Genomic DNA, 13596 nt, shown 5'->3' with positions numbered 1-13596 from the left:
TTGCCTACTATGAAAATCTAATAGACTTTTGTGTAGACTAAAATGTTAATTTTAACTTTGCTATGTGCCACTTAGCACTACATTAACTGAATGTTAAGAATTCGGAAATTTTTAAAAAGCACAGAATTTCCATAAATTAAGTCAATGCCTAGAACTTAGATGTTATATATGCACGCAAATTATGACTGAAATTCTATGTAAAAAGGTGAGGGTATTATTAGTGAATATCTGTCTCTTGGAAGAATAAAAACAGTTAAGTAGTTCCCTTAAATTATCAAATTAATATGAACAATCATAATTAAATTAATAAATTATAACTAATTAAAGACATTTAAAAGACTTAACGTTAATCAGCGGACACCTTTCCTCAACATATTTATATGATTCTTCTGCAATAAATGCATGTGGTTGGTAGGAGTCCCCCTAGACTGCCTGAATCTGGTTGTGCAAATCTTTGCTTAGTCAGTATATCAAGGGCAAGTCTCTACTCAGTTCTATTATGAATTAACAATGTTAAACAGAAGACTACATGTGGTATCAAAAAAAAAAAAAAAAAAAAAAGAGAAATTTCTTTGGCCAAAATCATTTTGCCCTTTTGTGGCCTTACCTTGTCAATAGAATGTCATATAATATAGCTTCTGAACTTGTGACAAAATTGTGTTGCAGTGACACACACCTGTAATCCCAGCAAATCAGGAGGTTAAGACATGAGGATCACAAGTTTGAGGCCAGCCTCAGCAACATAGTGAGGCCCTAAGGACTTAGTAAGACCCTGTCTCAAAAAACAAACATTAAAAAAGGGCTGGGGATGTAGCTTAGTGGTTAAGCAACAATTCCTGGGGTGGGGGGATGGGGAGGAATGCCCCCCATCAAGTGAGCACTGCTAACTGTCCTCTGAAAGTCCCATGTGACCGATGCATTTCTTCCAGAATTTGGATGAAGGAAAAAAAAACAATATTCCTCCCCCAAAGAAGTAGTGTGTTTTACTTTTGCTAAGGGACAATATACATTTTATTTCTCTTCCTGCCCCCCGGCCCTAAGTACTGGGAAAGCAGATTTGAACCTAACATAGTTGTTGTTTTTGGTAAGTAAAGGTTAGCATTCTTATTAAGATTTAAAATCCACTTTAGAAAGCAATTTTGACTAACGCTATTGTAAAAACAACTAAAAATTGATTGTGAAATTGCCTCAATTATTTTTTCAAAAGTGGGATAGAAATCACTGTAAAAAGTTCCAGGTGGGCTGTGGTCATAGCTCAGTGGTAGAGTGCTTGCCCTGCATGTGTGAGGCACAGGGTTCGACTCTCAGCACCATATATAAACAAATAAAGGTCCACTGACAACTTTAAAAAATCATTAAAGCTCTTTTTTGTGGCGCCTTGTGGGTGATCAGCTGCTCCAAGATGAAGCCACTGGCTGTCAGAAACTCATTGAAGTGGACGATGAATGCAAACTTCGTACTTTTTATGAGAAGCGTATGGCCACAGAAGTTGCTGCGGATGCTCTGGGTGAAGAATGGAAGGGTTATGTGGTCCGAATCAGTGGTGGGAACGACAAACAAGGTTTCCCCATGAAGCAGGGTGTCTTGACCCATGGTCGTGTTCGCCTACTACTGAGTAAGGGGCACTCATGTTATAGACCCAGGCGAACTGGAGAGAGAAAGCGCAAATCTGTTCGAGGTTGCATTGTGGATGCCAATCTGAGCGTTCTCAACTTGGTTATTGTAAAAAAAAGGAGAGAAGGATATTCCTGGACTTACTGATACTACTGTACCTCGAAGACTAGGACCCAAAAGAGCTAGTAGAATCCGCAAACTTTTCAATCTCTCTAAGGAAGATGATGTCCGCCAATATGTTGTCAGAAAACCCTTAAACAAGGAAGGTAAAAAACCCAGGACCAAAGCACCAAAGAGTCAGCGTCTTGTTACTCCACGTGTCCTGCAACACAAGCGCCAGCGTATTGCTCTGAAGAAACAGCGTACTAAGAAGAATAAAGAGGAGGCTGCAGAATATGCCAAACTTTTGGCCAAGAGAATGAAAGAAGCCAAAGAAAAACGCCAGGAAGAGATTGCCAAGAGACGTAGGCTGTCTTCTCTGAGAGCTTCTACTTCTAAGTCTGAGTCCAGTCAAAAATAAGAATTTTTATCGGTAACAAATAAATAAGATCAGACCTTCAAAAAAAAAAAATCATCAAAAAGAAAGAAAAACCTTCACCAGAGCAGCAACCAGGCCCACGCCACTTCATCCTAAGACACATTTAGAATGCATGTGTATAAGCCCTAAAGGCTCAGTCCATAGCAATTGAAAAAGAAATTATCTTTAGACACTCCATGATTTTGATTTTTTTCTAAACCATAACTTGTTAATATTTTTAGTTCATGACTAGAAAGACAGGACATACTTAAAAGTACACTTGAGTGCTGGGATTGTGGCTCAGTGATGGAGGGCTTTGACTCACATGTGTGAGACTTTGGGTTCCATCCTCAGCACCACATAAAAATAAACAAACAAAATATAGATATTGTGCCCATGTATATATATATAAAGTACACTTGAACACAAATGCTAATGGCCATGAATTGCTAGAACCTTAGGGAAAGGAATCTGGCAGTGTGTATTAAAAAGAGGCAAACCCTGTCCCTGGCGGTCCCACGTTGGGGAAGAATCCATCCTGTAGAAATAAGAGCAGCTGTAAATAATGATTTGGTTTCCAGGATATATAACAGGTGCAGTGATGCACGCCCATAATTCCAGGGACTCAGGAAGCTGAGGCAGGAGGATCTCAAGTACCAGGCCAGCCTTGGCAACTCAGTGAGATCCTGCCTCAAAAAAAAAAAAATAAATAAAAAAGAACTGGGGATGTAGCTCAGCGTTGGAGTGCCCCAGGTTCAATCCCCAGTTCCACACATCCACACCTACCCATCAACCCAAACAAACAAACAAAAGAGAGTGAAGTACAACACAATAGCAATAATAAGCAGCATTGGAACTTCTGAAATTAGTTTTTTTTTTTTAACAGTAAAACTTTCACACTCATTTGTATTCTACAATCTTACTTCTTTTTAACCTATGAAATCATGCTTGCTGCAACAAGTAAGGCAATCGAGGCTGTCCACAAAGCAAAGGGGAGCAGCCTCCTAGGCACCCCGGCAGCACCGCCCTCTCACTCCTCCACTCCTTTCCTGTCCTACACAACTCTTATATCACTGCTGCTTTTCAACCAAAAAACCAAAATATCTGAATATTAAAAAATATTTTACTTGGGGCTAAGGCTGTAGCTCAGTGGTAGAGCACTCGCCTAGCATACATGAGGCTCTGGGTTCGATTCTCAGCACCACATAAAAATAAACTATTGTGGGGCTGGGGATGTGGCTCAAGCGGTAGCGCGCTCGCCTGGCATGCATGTGGTCCCGGGTTCAATCTTCAGCATCACATACAAACAAAGATGTTGTGTGCGCCGAAAACTAAAAAATAAATATTAAAAAAAATTCTCTCTCTTCTCTTTCTCTTTAAAAAATAAATAAACAATTGTGTCCACCTAAAAAACTAAAAAAGTAAATATTAAAAAAAAGTCTAAAAAAATTTTATCATTACATCAATCACGGACAAATCTGCATTGAGCATACAGGTTTTGGGTTTTTTCTTTTGTGTGTGCCAGGTAGGCACCGTCCCAGTAAGTGGCACCCTGGCCCTGGGGGCGTACTTTGAAGGGGGCGTACTTTGAAGGCTGCATATTTTCATTAACATTCCAGGATTTATTCAATAATTCCTCAGAGGTGATCAATGAAACTCTTTTAAATATTCTTTCTTATGCAAATACTGCTGTTCTACTATTCTTGGAAACCAAATCCTTACCCATGGGTGCTCCTACTTCTCAGGCTGAGTTCCTCCTGAACATGGGACTGCCAGGGACAGGGTTTGCCTCTTCTTAATACACACTGCCAGAGTATTTTCCCCAAGGGCCCCAGCAACTCATGGCCCTACTAGCACCATCTAGGTACCTGTTTCTTCACATCCTCACTAGGGGTACATTTTGTTTCTTGAATTTTCCTAATTTATTGAGGGAAAATGAATACCTAGTTTATACTAATTTCCTTGCTTGTGGCCATCTCTTTCTGTGCAGAACCTCTTCTTCCTTTACCTTTTTCCCATCAGACTTTCTTTCCTTGGGAGATGCTTTTTGTTAGGATTTTAACTTTTTGCCACATAAATATTTTATTTTCCTTCAGTAAATCATACAGCATGGACTTTATTTTGGCCATTCAAACATCTTTGGATTCCTCATTTCATGCCTTACTGTTTTCAAGAAGACCTTCATTGTGCTCTCCTAAATTGTTTTTCTAGTATTTTTATATTGTATTATTTAAATTTTAGATTCTAAAAGAATTTATTGCATATATGATGTGTTATGGCTTGATTTCGGCCCCCCAGAAGTATATTAAATCAGACTAACATCTATAAAAGAAATAATTGTTTCCCAATATATGTTAAGATCTCAATCTATACTTGCTTCCATTTCAGGACTCCATCCATGTTCTCTTATTTGTCCATTTCTGAGCCATCATAATCAAGTTTGATTATAATAATTATTACTTAAAAAATTTTTTTATTAGACATTGATAGACCTTTATTTTATGTATTTGTATATGGTGCTAAGAATTGAACCCAGTGCCTGACACGTGCAAGGCAAGTGCTCTACCACTGAGCCACAACCCTAGCCCTGATTATTTAATAACAAATTTTGCCATCTGTTAAGGTAACTGTCCCCTAACATTCTTCTTTTTGCTTATTGTGGGCTAAATCCAGGGCCTTGCAAGTAAGCAAGTACTCCACCACTGAGCCACACCCTGGCCCTTTCTATTTTATTCTTAGATAAGCTTTAGCTACATTGCCCAGGCTGGCTTCAAACTTCTGACCCTCCTGCTGGGCTTCCCAAGTACAGGTGTACTGAATTACAGGTCAAGGTCACCATGCCCAGCTTCCCCTACCCTTACATGCCAGTTTTTTTTTTTTTTAAGCTTTCAAAAAACACTTTTATATCAGCTTTAAAATAATTTTGACCAATTCCAAAAGCAAAATGCTTAAAGTCCCAAACAATTTATATACTAAATAAGGAAGGAGTAATATTCTTAAAATTTTTAAGTCTTTATAGGTAAGATCAGAGTTCTCTCTCCCTTTGGTACCAGGGGAGCTTAACCGCTGAGTCACATTCCCCAATCCATTTTTTTTATATCTATATTTTTTTGAGACAGGGTCTCATTGACCTGCTGGCTGGTTCTGAACTTGCGATCCTCCTGCCTCAGCTTCCTGAGCTGCTGGGGTCATAGAAGTGCAACACTGTGCCTGGCATTCTTTTTCCCCCTCTGTGGTAATGGGGATTGAACTTAGGACACTTTACCCCTGAGCTATGTTCCCAGCTGTGTTTATTTTTTATTTCAAGATGAAGTATAACCAAGTTGCTGAGGAGTCCTACTGCCTCAGCCTCCTGGGTCACTGGGATCACAGGCATGTGCCACTGTACCTGACTCACAGCACCTTTGATTTAGGTCTTTATCAAATTCTTTCCTTCAAATGTCTAGAGTGAAATCCGTTCGCTCTGTTCACTCTGGTTTCCTTGGAGAGAGCTCTTGGCCCACTTGAGCTGTCAGCACACAAGTCCCTGCCTTTTTCACTGTGCTGCTTTGATAGCAGGCCCTGTGCTAGTCTCGCTCCTCCTGCACTACTGTTACTATCTGATGAATTATTCAATGAGTCCCTTTAGTCTCATCTCCCCACTCACTTTCTGTAAAGGCAGAAACAATGTGGTGTTACTGAGAATCTGAGGAACACATGCAGCCAACTTTTTTTTTTGGTGTGTGTGTGTGTGTGTGTGTGTGTGTGTGTGGTGCTGGGGACTAAACCCAGGGCCTTGTGCATACAGGCACTCTATCAACTGAGCTACATCCCCAGCCCCCATGCAGTCAACTTTTGAGCCAAACTGCTTGGTCTGACAACAGCCATGCCATGTTCTGTAGCGTGCCATTCCCTAGAAAGGCTCTCGCATGTTTCCACCTCCCTCTCACCCTAGGCTGTGGGAGCACTGCATTTGACTGGGAAGGAAATCATGGCTCTTGAGGGAGAACTAATCTGCCCAAAGAACATGACCAACCATGTAGTTCTGAATGGGTACAGAGGCTGGGCAGGGTGGTGCTTGTAGTGTAGTCATTTGGGAGGCTGAGGTAGGAGGACTGAGGTAGGAGCACAGGAGCTGGAGACCAGCCTGGGAAAATAGCCACACTTGGCCTCTTAAAAACAAAACAAACAAACAAACAAACAAACAAAAAACAGAGGAAAAAAAACAAAAACAAAGAACACCAAAACAACTCTCCCACACACCAGTAAAGAGTTGTTTTGTGTTATTTTGGAATCCTGAATATATGGTTAGGGTTTTTAAGGACAGCTTCCAAAAACTTATTCATCGTATTTATTTACTACATTCATTTATTCATTTACCCAATACTTATCAAGCACCTATGTGCCAGGTACTGTTCTGTATACATCACAGTAGATGAAGAAGATAAAGTCCCTGCCTTCATACAGCTTGTATTTTAAAATATAATAACCAGAAACCACAAAATAATTTTATAGCTAACATTTTTGTGTGCTAACTGTGTGCTGTTCTACATGTATTATGTCAAATAATAAATTTAATCCCTAAAACAACCCTATGAAATATTATGCTGTTCTCATTTTATGGATGGGGAAAATGAAGGCCCAGGGAGCTACGTAACATGCCATCACCTCAGGGCTAATGACATGCAGAGGTGCAGGGTTCTGATTCCAGCATTCTGGCTTCAGATTACAGGCCCATAAGTGAGCTTCATTCTGCTTTCTCTATAAAATGACTTTAATTATTTAACTATAATTAAAATATTTCATGGGCTAGGCATGGTGGTGCACACCTATAACTCAGCTCAGGAGACTGAGACAAGAGGATCACAAGTTCAAAGCCAGCCTCAGCAACGGCGAGGTGCTAAGCAAGTCAGTGAGAACTGTTTCTAAAAAAAATACAAAATAGGGTTAGTGATGTGGCTCAGTGACCAAGTGTCCCTGAGTTAAATCCCTGGCACGCATCCCCCAATACACTTCATGGATTAGAGAATATTTACTTTTAATTTTTTTTAATTGTCAATGGATCTTTATTTATTTATATGTGGTGCTAAGAATCGAACCCTGTGCCTCAAACATTCTAGGCAAGCACTCTTCCACTGAGCCAAGACCCCAGCCCTAGAGAATATTTTTGTGGAGGTCTAAGATCTAACATTTGAATCACTTTAAAATTTTTTTTTTTTTTTTAGTTTTTGATGGACTTTATTGTCTTTATTTTTATGTGATGCTAAGGATCGAACCCAGTGCCTCATGCATGCAAGGCGAGCACACTACCACTGAGCCACAACCCTAGCTCCTTGAATCACTTTTAATGTTAAAAGATAAATTCTTTGCCCACCTCCCCTGTGCCCTGGCTTTTGGCAACATTAGGAACAGGTTTTCAACTATCCCTTTGTGGCAAGGAGCCCAAAGCTGGGAGAGAAAGGGCCAGGGTGGAATTATAACCCGGCCCTCTCTCATTACTGGTGGAGACCCCAATGAGGGGGTAATGTGAGGGGCTTCTGCCCCTCTGCCCTAGGCTGGCTATTTTAAGAGAGAGCAGTGGTGCTAATAAATAGGTCCTACCTACAAAAGCAACAGGAAGTGGAAAGCATGAGGACTCCACCATAGTCAGTGGACTGGGTCACTTGCTGTTCTCTCACAGGAGAGCTGTGAGGACTGAAGGAGGGAGGGTGAGTCCGGGGTCCAGCAGAGGTTGAAATCAGACAGGCTCTCTCCCTGTGTGCCTGTGCATTTGGCATCTCCTTGAAAGAGGACCCTCCTGTGGCTCTGCCTACACCAGCTTTGACATTGTCTCCCAGGAGTTCCTGTTCACAGAAGTCACTACACAAGTGGCACAAGCTGCCAGTCCTGCTGAAGTAGAGTTTGGGAATTTCCAAAAGGACCCCCCCCCGCTTTTTTTTAAATTGGTGGGATCCATTGTAGGGACTTCCAACATGCTCAGTAGTAAGTGCTCTAACACTGAGCTGTCCAGCCCCAGCCCACAACGCAGAATCTTTTTTTTTTTTTTGGGGGGGTCCTGAATACAGAATCCAGGGGTACTCTACCAATGAGCTGCATCCCTTACCTTTTTTACTTAATATTTTGAGACAGGGCTTTGCAAAGTACTTGAGACCGACCTTGAACTTGCTATCTTCCTGCTTCAGCCTCTTGAGTCGCTGTGGTTACAGGAGTGGCACCAGAGTGCCCAGCAGGACCCACAATCTTGATGGGTCATAAAGAGGTTGCTCACCGAGTGTCAGCAGGGAACCCAGGGACTGTGAATTGTATGTACATCAAAACAAAAATTCCAGAAGACACAGTTTGATAATATGCAAGGCAACTTCAGGGTTTTTACATGCCTTCTAAGGCAGAACTTCTTGCCATTTTGGGAGGCTGCCCACTCTGGCACTGCATGTGTGCACGAGTGTGTACTAATATCCAATCTTTCCTTAAGCACTTCTGTATCCTGACCCACTTGTCACAGCTGGTAATATGAAGATTTTAAAGGGACAGGTGCCAGTGTCCCTAAATAGTTGCACATCATTTGATTTTGTTTACATACTTTACACTGGGAGCTACATAATATAAAAATCTATCTCTGCATTTAAGATATAAAGAAACAATAAGAGTTATACCAATAACCATCAAATAGCTAAGAGAACATCTAAGCTGAAAATCTTATTTAATACTTTACCTTTCACAAGTGTAACACTCGCAGAACTCATTATTTTCTCCAAAAAACCCATCTCCATAATAACAAGAAATTTCTTCCCCAGGTTCAATATCTCTTAGAGCCTTCACACATGCTGTATCTCGACCAGTTGACACAAACTGAAATATAAGTAACTCAGTAAGAGTCTGACACCCAGGCAGAAACAAAATATTGGTAGGTAGATATATATATATATCCATTTTTTTTTTAAATGCTTACCTTACAGTTAGGTCTGCAATCTGAAAAATGTCCAAAAGAGAAAGTCAATTAACTGTTGATAAGATCTGAAACACGAACAGTTATAGAAATCTGAAAAGGTTTTTCAGACAATTTTGCAATTCCTGATAGAAGTTTAGGTCTCAAGTCAAACTAGGAATATTTAATAAGTTTGTGAAAAAAGAATTCTTAATTCGAACTCTCCCTTAAAGAGGAGGTTTCACTGAGTGTGGTGAGGCCCCACTAACTTGGTGGGACTGCCCGACACCAGAGCAGACACCCTGGAAGTGCAGCTTACCATGGTTTATGAACGCAGCGGGACCGAGCCAGAGCTGAGCACAGTTTTTCCTCGTGGAATACATGACACTGAAGTCGTTTTCTCCATGTCTAAGTAGCATGTTCTCCTCAATTTCTGAAAGTTCGGCAATACAACCCACCAGTAATTCTATTTTGTCATTTCGTTTCCTATTTGAAATATGTGATGTGTTAAAAATTACTAGTAATTATAAATAATAAGGCTTCTTTTAATAAAATTAGCCTGCCAATAAACACCAGAAGTTGAGGGGCCCTGTGTATACTTGGACCCCACCTGGGTATCTCCCCCTGGAGCCCCACAGCTGGGACCATGGTTACTTGTCATCGGCCTTATTCCTAGGAGAGAAAGGAAACCCCTTGTCTCTTGAACCTCCAGGTGGCACCTGGTATAGTATTTCATGGGCAGAAAGTGCTCAAACTTCTGCTGCGTGCACTAAATTCGTGGACCTCAGGATGAAGCAGACAGGGACTAGTGGCAATAAAGGGTCACAAGGACCCAGAAAGTGGAGCCACCAGCTGGAGCCCACCATCCAGGATCTCTCTTGAAATGACATCCAAATCATCTTGTGTGTTACAAGATATTCACACCAAAAGTTTTATAAAAACTGACTTAAAATTTCATCTATGGGCTTTTAGCCCTCCTAAGTAGGCTCTACTCTTTTCTTTTGGCAGCACTGGGGACTAAGCCCAGGGTACTCTACCATTGAGCCACATTCCCAGCCCTTTTTGAGACAAGGTCTCACAAAATTGCAGAGGCTGGCCTCAAACTTGTGATCCTCCTTTCTCAGCCTCTTGAGTCACTAGGATTACTGATGTGTACCATGGTGCCTGGCTATAGCTCTACTATTTTAATTTAAGCTGTCACATGTATGTATATATTTTAAAACAGGTAACACATGAGGATGTTTCTATATTTCCACCTAAGATGATTAAGACTTTACCTCCAGTCTTTCCTCTAAGCCAGTGAAAGGCTGGCTCTGGAGCCAGGTTATACCCCTGGCACCCCCAGCCTTGCAGCAATCTCCTCACCATGGAGGCTCCATACAACACAGGAAAATGGACAGCACTTTAGCCCAGAGGTGGGACCTGGATCACTCAGACCTGATTCTGTCATCCTGACTCTAGTCAGCAGGCAGAGTAATGGCACTGCACTGGCTCCTTTAGGGGAAATGCTGGCCTCAACCCTTACCCAGACTTCCTTAACATGACACGAGTAATTTAAGAGATCTTAAAGTTACTTTATGGGTTAGGCTATTATGGGTAATAATAATTACCACTCTTTTGTTGCAACTATCTTGGCTCCATTCTGTTCTGATGAGTATCTATTACAAGGCAGTATTTCAAATCCACTGTCAGTTGCAAACATTCTCAAGTAAATAAATACCTAAAATAGGAAAAAAAAAATGATAATGACTGTAAATTATGTATCCTCTAGGCTTTTTCAGAATTATAAAAGCACACCATGGCAACCATGTGAAAAGCGTAAGGTCATTCAGTGACAAACTTCACTGTTACTTTTCAGTTTTATATGTTTTAGTACCTGGTAACTTGGCTATATTCCTCTAAACTTCACTTCCCAGAAGACAAAGTTTTCTCTTGAGTAGTCATCCAAATGATGTTATTTGTCAGTAGACTTCCATACTTACTAATTTTTATGAAAAATGGATCTAAAATGTCAGTGTCCACCAATACCCAGGATTTAGTAAGATCTACAATTTTATCCAAAGAGATTAACATCATTAATCTTAATAAACTTACATGTTCCTTGAATAATTTCTCCTGCATTTTATTCTTGTTGAGAAAATAATGCCGTGCCCATTCACCCGAAGTCAAACATTTAAAGGCTTTCTCCAAGTGCTCATCTTTCTTAAAACGTTCAATTACTTCCTTTAGTTCTTCTTGCCTTCCTTTAATTGGCCGAAATCTGAAAGAAATCAAAATAATAAGCTTAGTTATCTGTCACAATTTTTGGGCCACTGTTCTGCTTTAAAAGCTCCTGAGCCAGTTGTGGTGGCACACTGCCTGTAATCCCAGTGGCTCGGGAAGCTGAGGCAGGAGGATTGTGAGTTCAAAGCCAACCTCAGCAAGATCGAGGTGCTAAGCAACTCAGTGAGACCCTGCCTCTAAATAAAACACAAAATAGAATGGAATGTGGCTCAGTGGTCGAGTGCCCCCGAGTTTAATCCCCTATACCAAAAAAGAAAAAAAGAAGATTTTGGGCTGGGGATATAGCTCAGTTGGTAGAGTGAAAGTGCTTGCCTCACATGCACAAGGCCCCGAGTTCAATTCCCAGCACCATTTAAAAAAAAAAAAAAAATCCTGAGAAAAGAGCTAATACCCTAAAAGTAGCCATGGTTATCAGAGCAAAGTTCTAACAGAAGAAAACAATCAGAATCTTGAGAATTATTGTTCAATCACTGTGTTTAACATGGGGAAATATGACAGCAGAATGCATTTATGTACTTTGATATAGCATACATAGGTGGGGTATAATTTCTCATTTTTTTCTTATTGTACATGTTTAGAACCACATTGGGCATGCAATCATATACATACCTAAGGTAATAATGTGTGTTCATTCTGTCATTCTACTATCCTTTCAAACCCTGTTTTTACATATAGTTATTTGTGTGTATGTGTGTGTGTTGCTGGGGACTGAACCCAGGGCTCTGTGCATGCAAGGCTAACTGAGCTGTATCCCCAGCCTATGTTTTAATATTTTTAATTCAGTTATCTCATTAACTAGGAGGTGACCACATGACTCAACAGAAGCTGTCTACTTCTAGTTTATACTAGTCATCACTCTAGAAGGAATACAATGAAAGATCTAGAATAGAGCATGTCTAATTCAAAGTTAGAATGACAGAAAAATTTTAAAAACATGCAGAATTAAACGGGAAGAGTGCAAGGAAATGAGTTTCAGAAGTATGATAAAGCAAACAAAATCATGCCAAAACAAAAATGTTGAAAAGCTCACACAGAAAAACCCCAATGTAAGTATCCCCACAGGTCTTCAAATACGTCCTGATCTTCTAACTTCCCCAAATGATACTGACCCCTGCATCCAGAGGAGAAGGAAAGCACAGGACATATAACTGTCAGGGAAACCAGCATGCTTGTATGAACTGTGTGGTGGCATCGAAAAAAGCTCCAGATGTAATCAGCCCTAAGGACCTCAGGACATGCTCCTGCTCAGCACGAGCCAAATCAGAGATAATTCTAGTCCCTGTGAAGACTGAAGTTTGTATGAGCCCCTCATTCTGAAGCTGTACACCGTGACCTTTGGGTCAAAATTTCTTTACATGAACAATTTCATTTAGCAAACTTTCTCAAATAAAGGTTTTATTTTAAAAAACAAACATGGAACAGAAAAAGGGATTACACAGGGCTATTCAAGTAAAATATATTAAGAAAAAATAAGCTGGACACGGTGGTGCACACCTCTAATCCCAGCGGTTGTGGAGGCTGAAGCAGGAGGATCGTAAGTTCAAAGCCAACCTCAGCAATTTACCAATGCCCTGAGCAACTCAGTTAAGACTCTGTCGCTAAATAAAATACAAAACAGGGCTGGGGATAGTGAGTGCCCCTGAGTTGAATCCCTGGTACCCACTCTCCCCAGAAGAAAAAATATTACTGGCTCAGGAAAAAAAAAATTTTGAATTACACACTTTAACATTTAAAGCTATACATCTCAAGAGCCTAAAAATGCTAAAAACAGAGATAAGATCTGGAAAGATAAGATCTTTGCTTCAAGCAAAGGAAGCACTCAGCAACATTTCTTCCTAGATAAGCCACCACAAATGTATTCATTAGAATTTCATTAAGATTATAAGCCACAATATTTTGCCAAGGATTATTAGGTGCTCTATACACAGCTGCACGTGAAATGACAGAGGATGTGGCCACTGTTCTTTTTAATTTTGTACCAGGGATTGAACTCAGGGGCACTTGACCACTGAGCCACATCCCCAGCCCTTTTTTGTATTTTATTTAGACACAGTGTCTTACTGAGTTGCTTAAGGCCTTGCTAATTTGCTGAGGCTGGCTGTGATCTCATGATCCTCCTATCTCAGCCTCCCAAGTCACTGGGGTTACAGGCATGCACCACCTTGCCCAGCTACCGCCACTGTTCTTTTTAATTTTGTACCAGGGATTGAACTCTGGGACACTTGACTACTGAGCCACATCCCCAGCCCTATTTTATATTTAGAGGCAGGGTCTCACT

The 13596-nt window shown here is 40.6% G+C and overlaps 2 protein-coding genes across 9 annotated transcripts in view; one reads left to right on the top strand and one right to left on the bottom strand.

Annotated features, from left to right (window-relative positions):
* Nucleotides 1–13596, bottom strand: part of Kmt5b (lysine methyltransferase 5B) — a 57566-nt gene that overhangs the window by 11269 nt on the left and 32701 nt on the right. For all 8 annotated transcript variants that reach the window (XM_078045474.1, XM_078045475.1, XM_078045472.1 and 5 more), the window contains 5 exons: nucleotides 11130–11295; nucleotides 10646–10755; nucleotides 9355–9521; nucleotides 9060–9079; nucleotides 8823–8959 (listed from right to left, as the gene is read on the bottom strand). In XM_078045474.1, the coding sequence (XP_077901600.1) occupies nucleotides 8823–8959; nucleotides 9060–9079; nucleotides 9355–9521; nucleotides 10646–10755; nucleotides 11130–11295 (600 nt within the window). The remainder of the gene's footprint in view (nucleotides 1–8822; nucleotides 8960–9059; nucleotides 9080–9354; nucleotides 9522–10645; nucleotides 10756–11129; nucleotides 11296–13596) is intronic.
* LOC120889960 (small ribosomal subunit protein eS6) lies at nucleotides 860–3688 on the top strand. The gene is given in 3 exon segments (XM_040286733.2): nucleotides 860–873; nucleotides 1362–1725; nucleotides 1727–3688. Coding segments are annotated over 3 exon segments (786 nt in total). The 3' UTR covers nucleotides 2135–3688.

The sequence above is a fragment of the Ictidomys tridecemlineatus genome, chromosome 4, assembly GCF_052094955.1.
Source record: "Ictidomys tridecemlineatus isolate mIctTri1 chromosome 4, mIctTri1.hap1, whole genome shotgun sequence".
NCBI classification, from domain to species: Eukaryota; Metazoa; Chordata; class Mammalia; order Rodentia; family Sciuridae; genus Ictidomys; species Ictidomys tridecemlineatus.
This window is presented reverse-complemented; position numbering and strand designations above follow the sequence as displayed.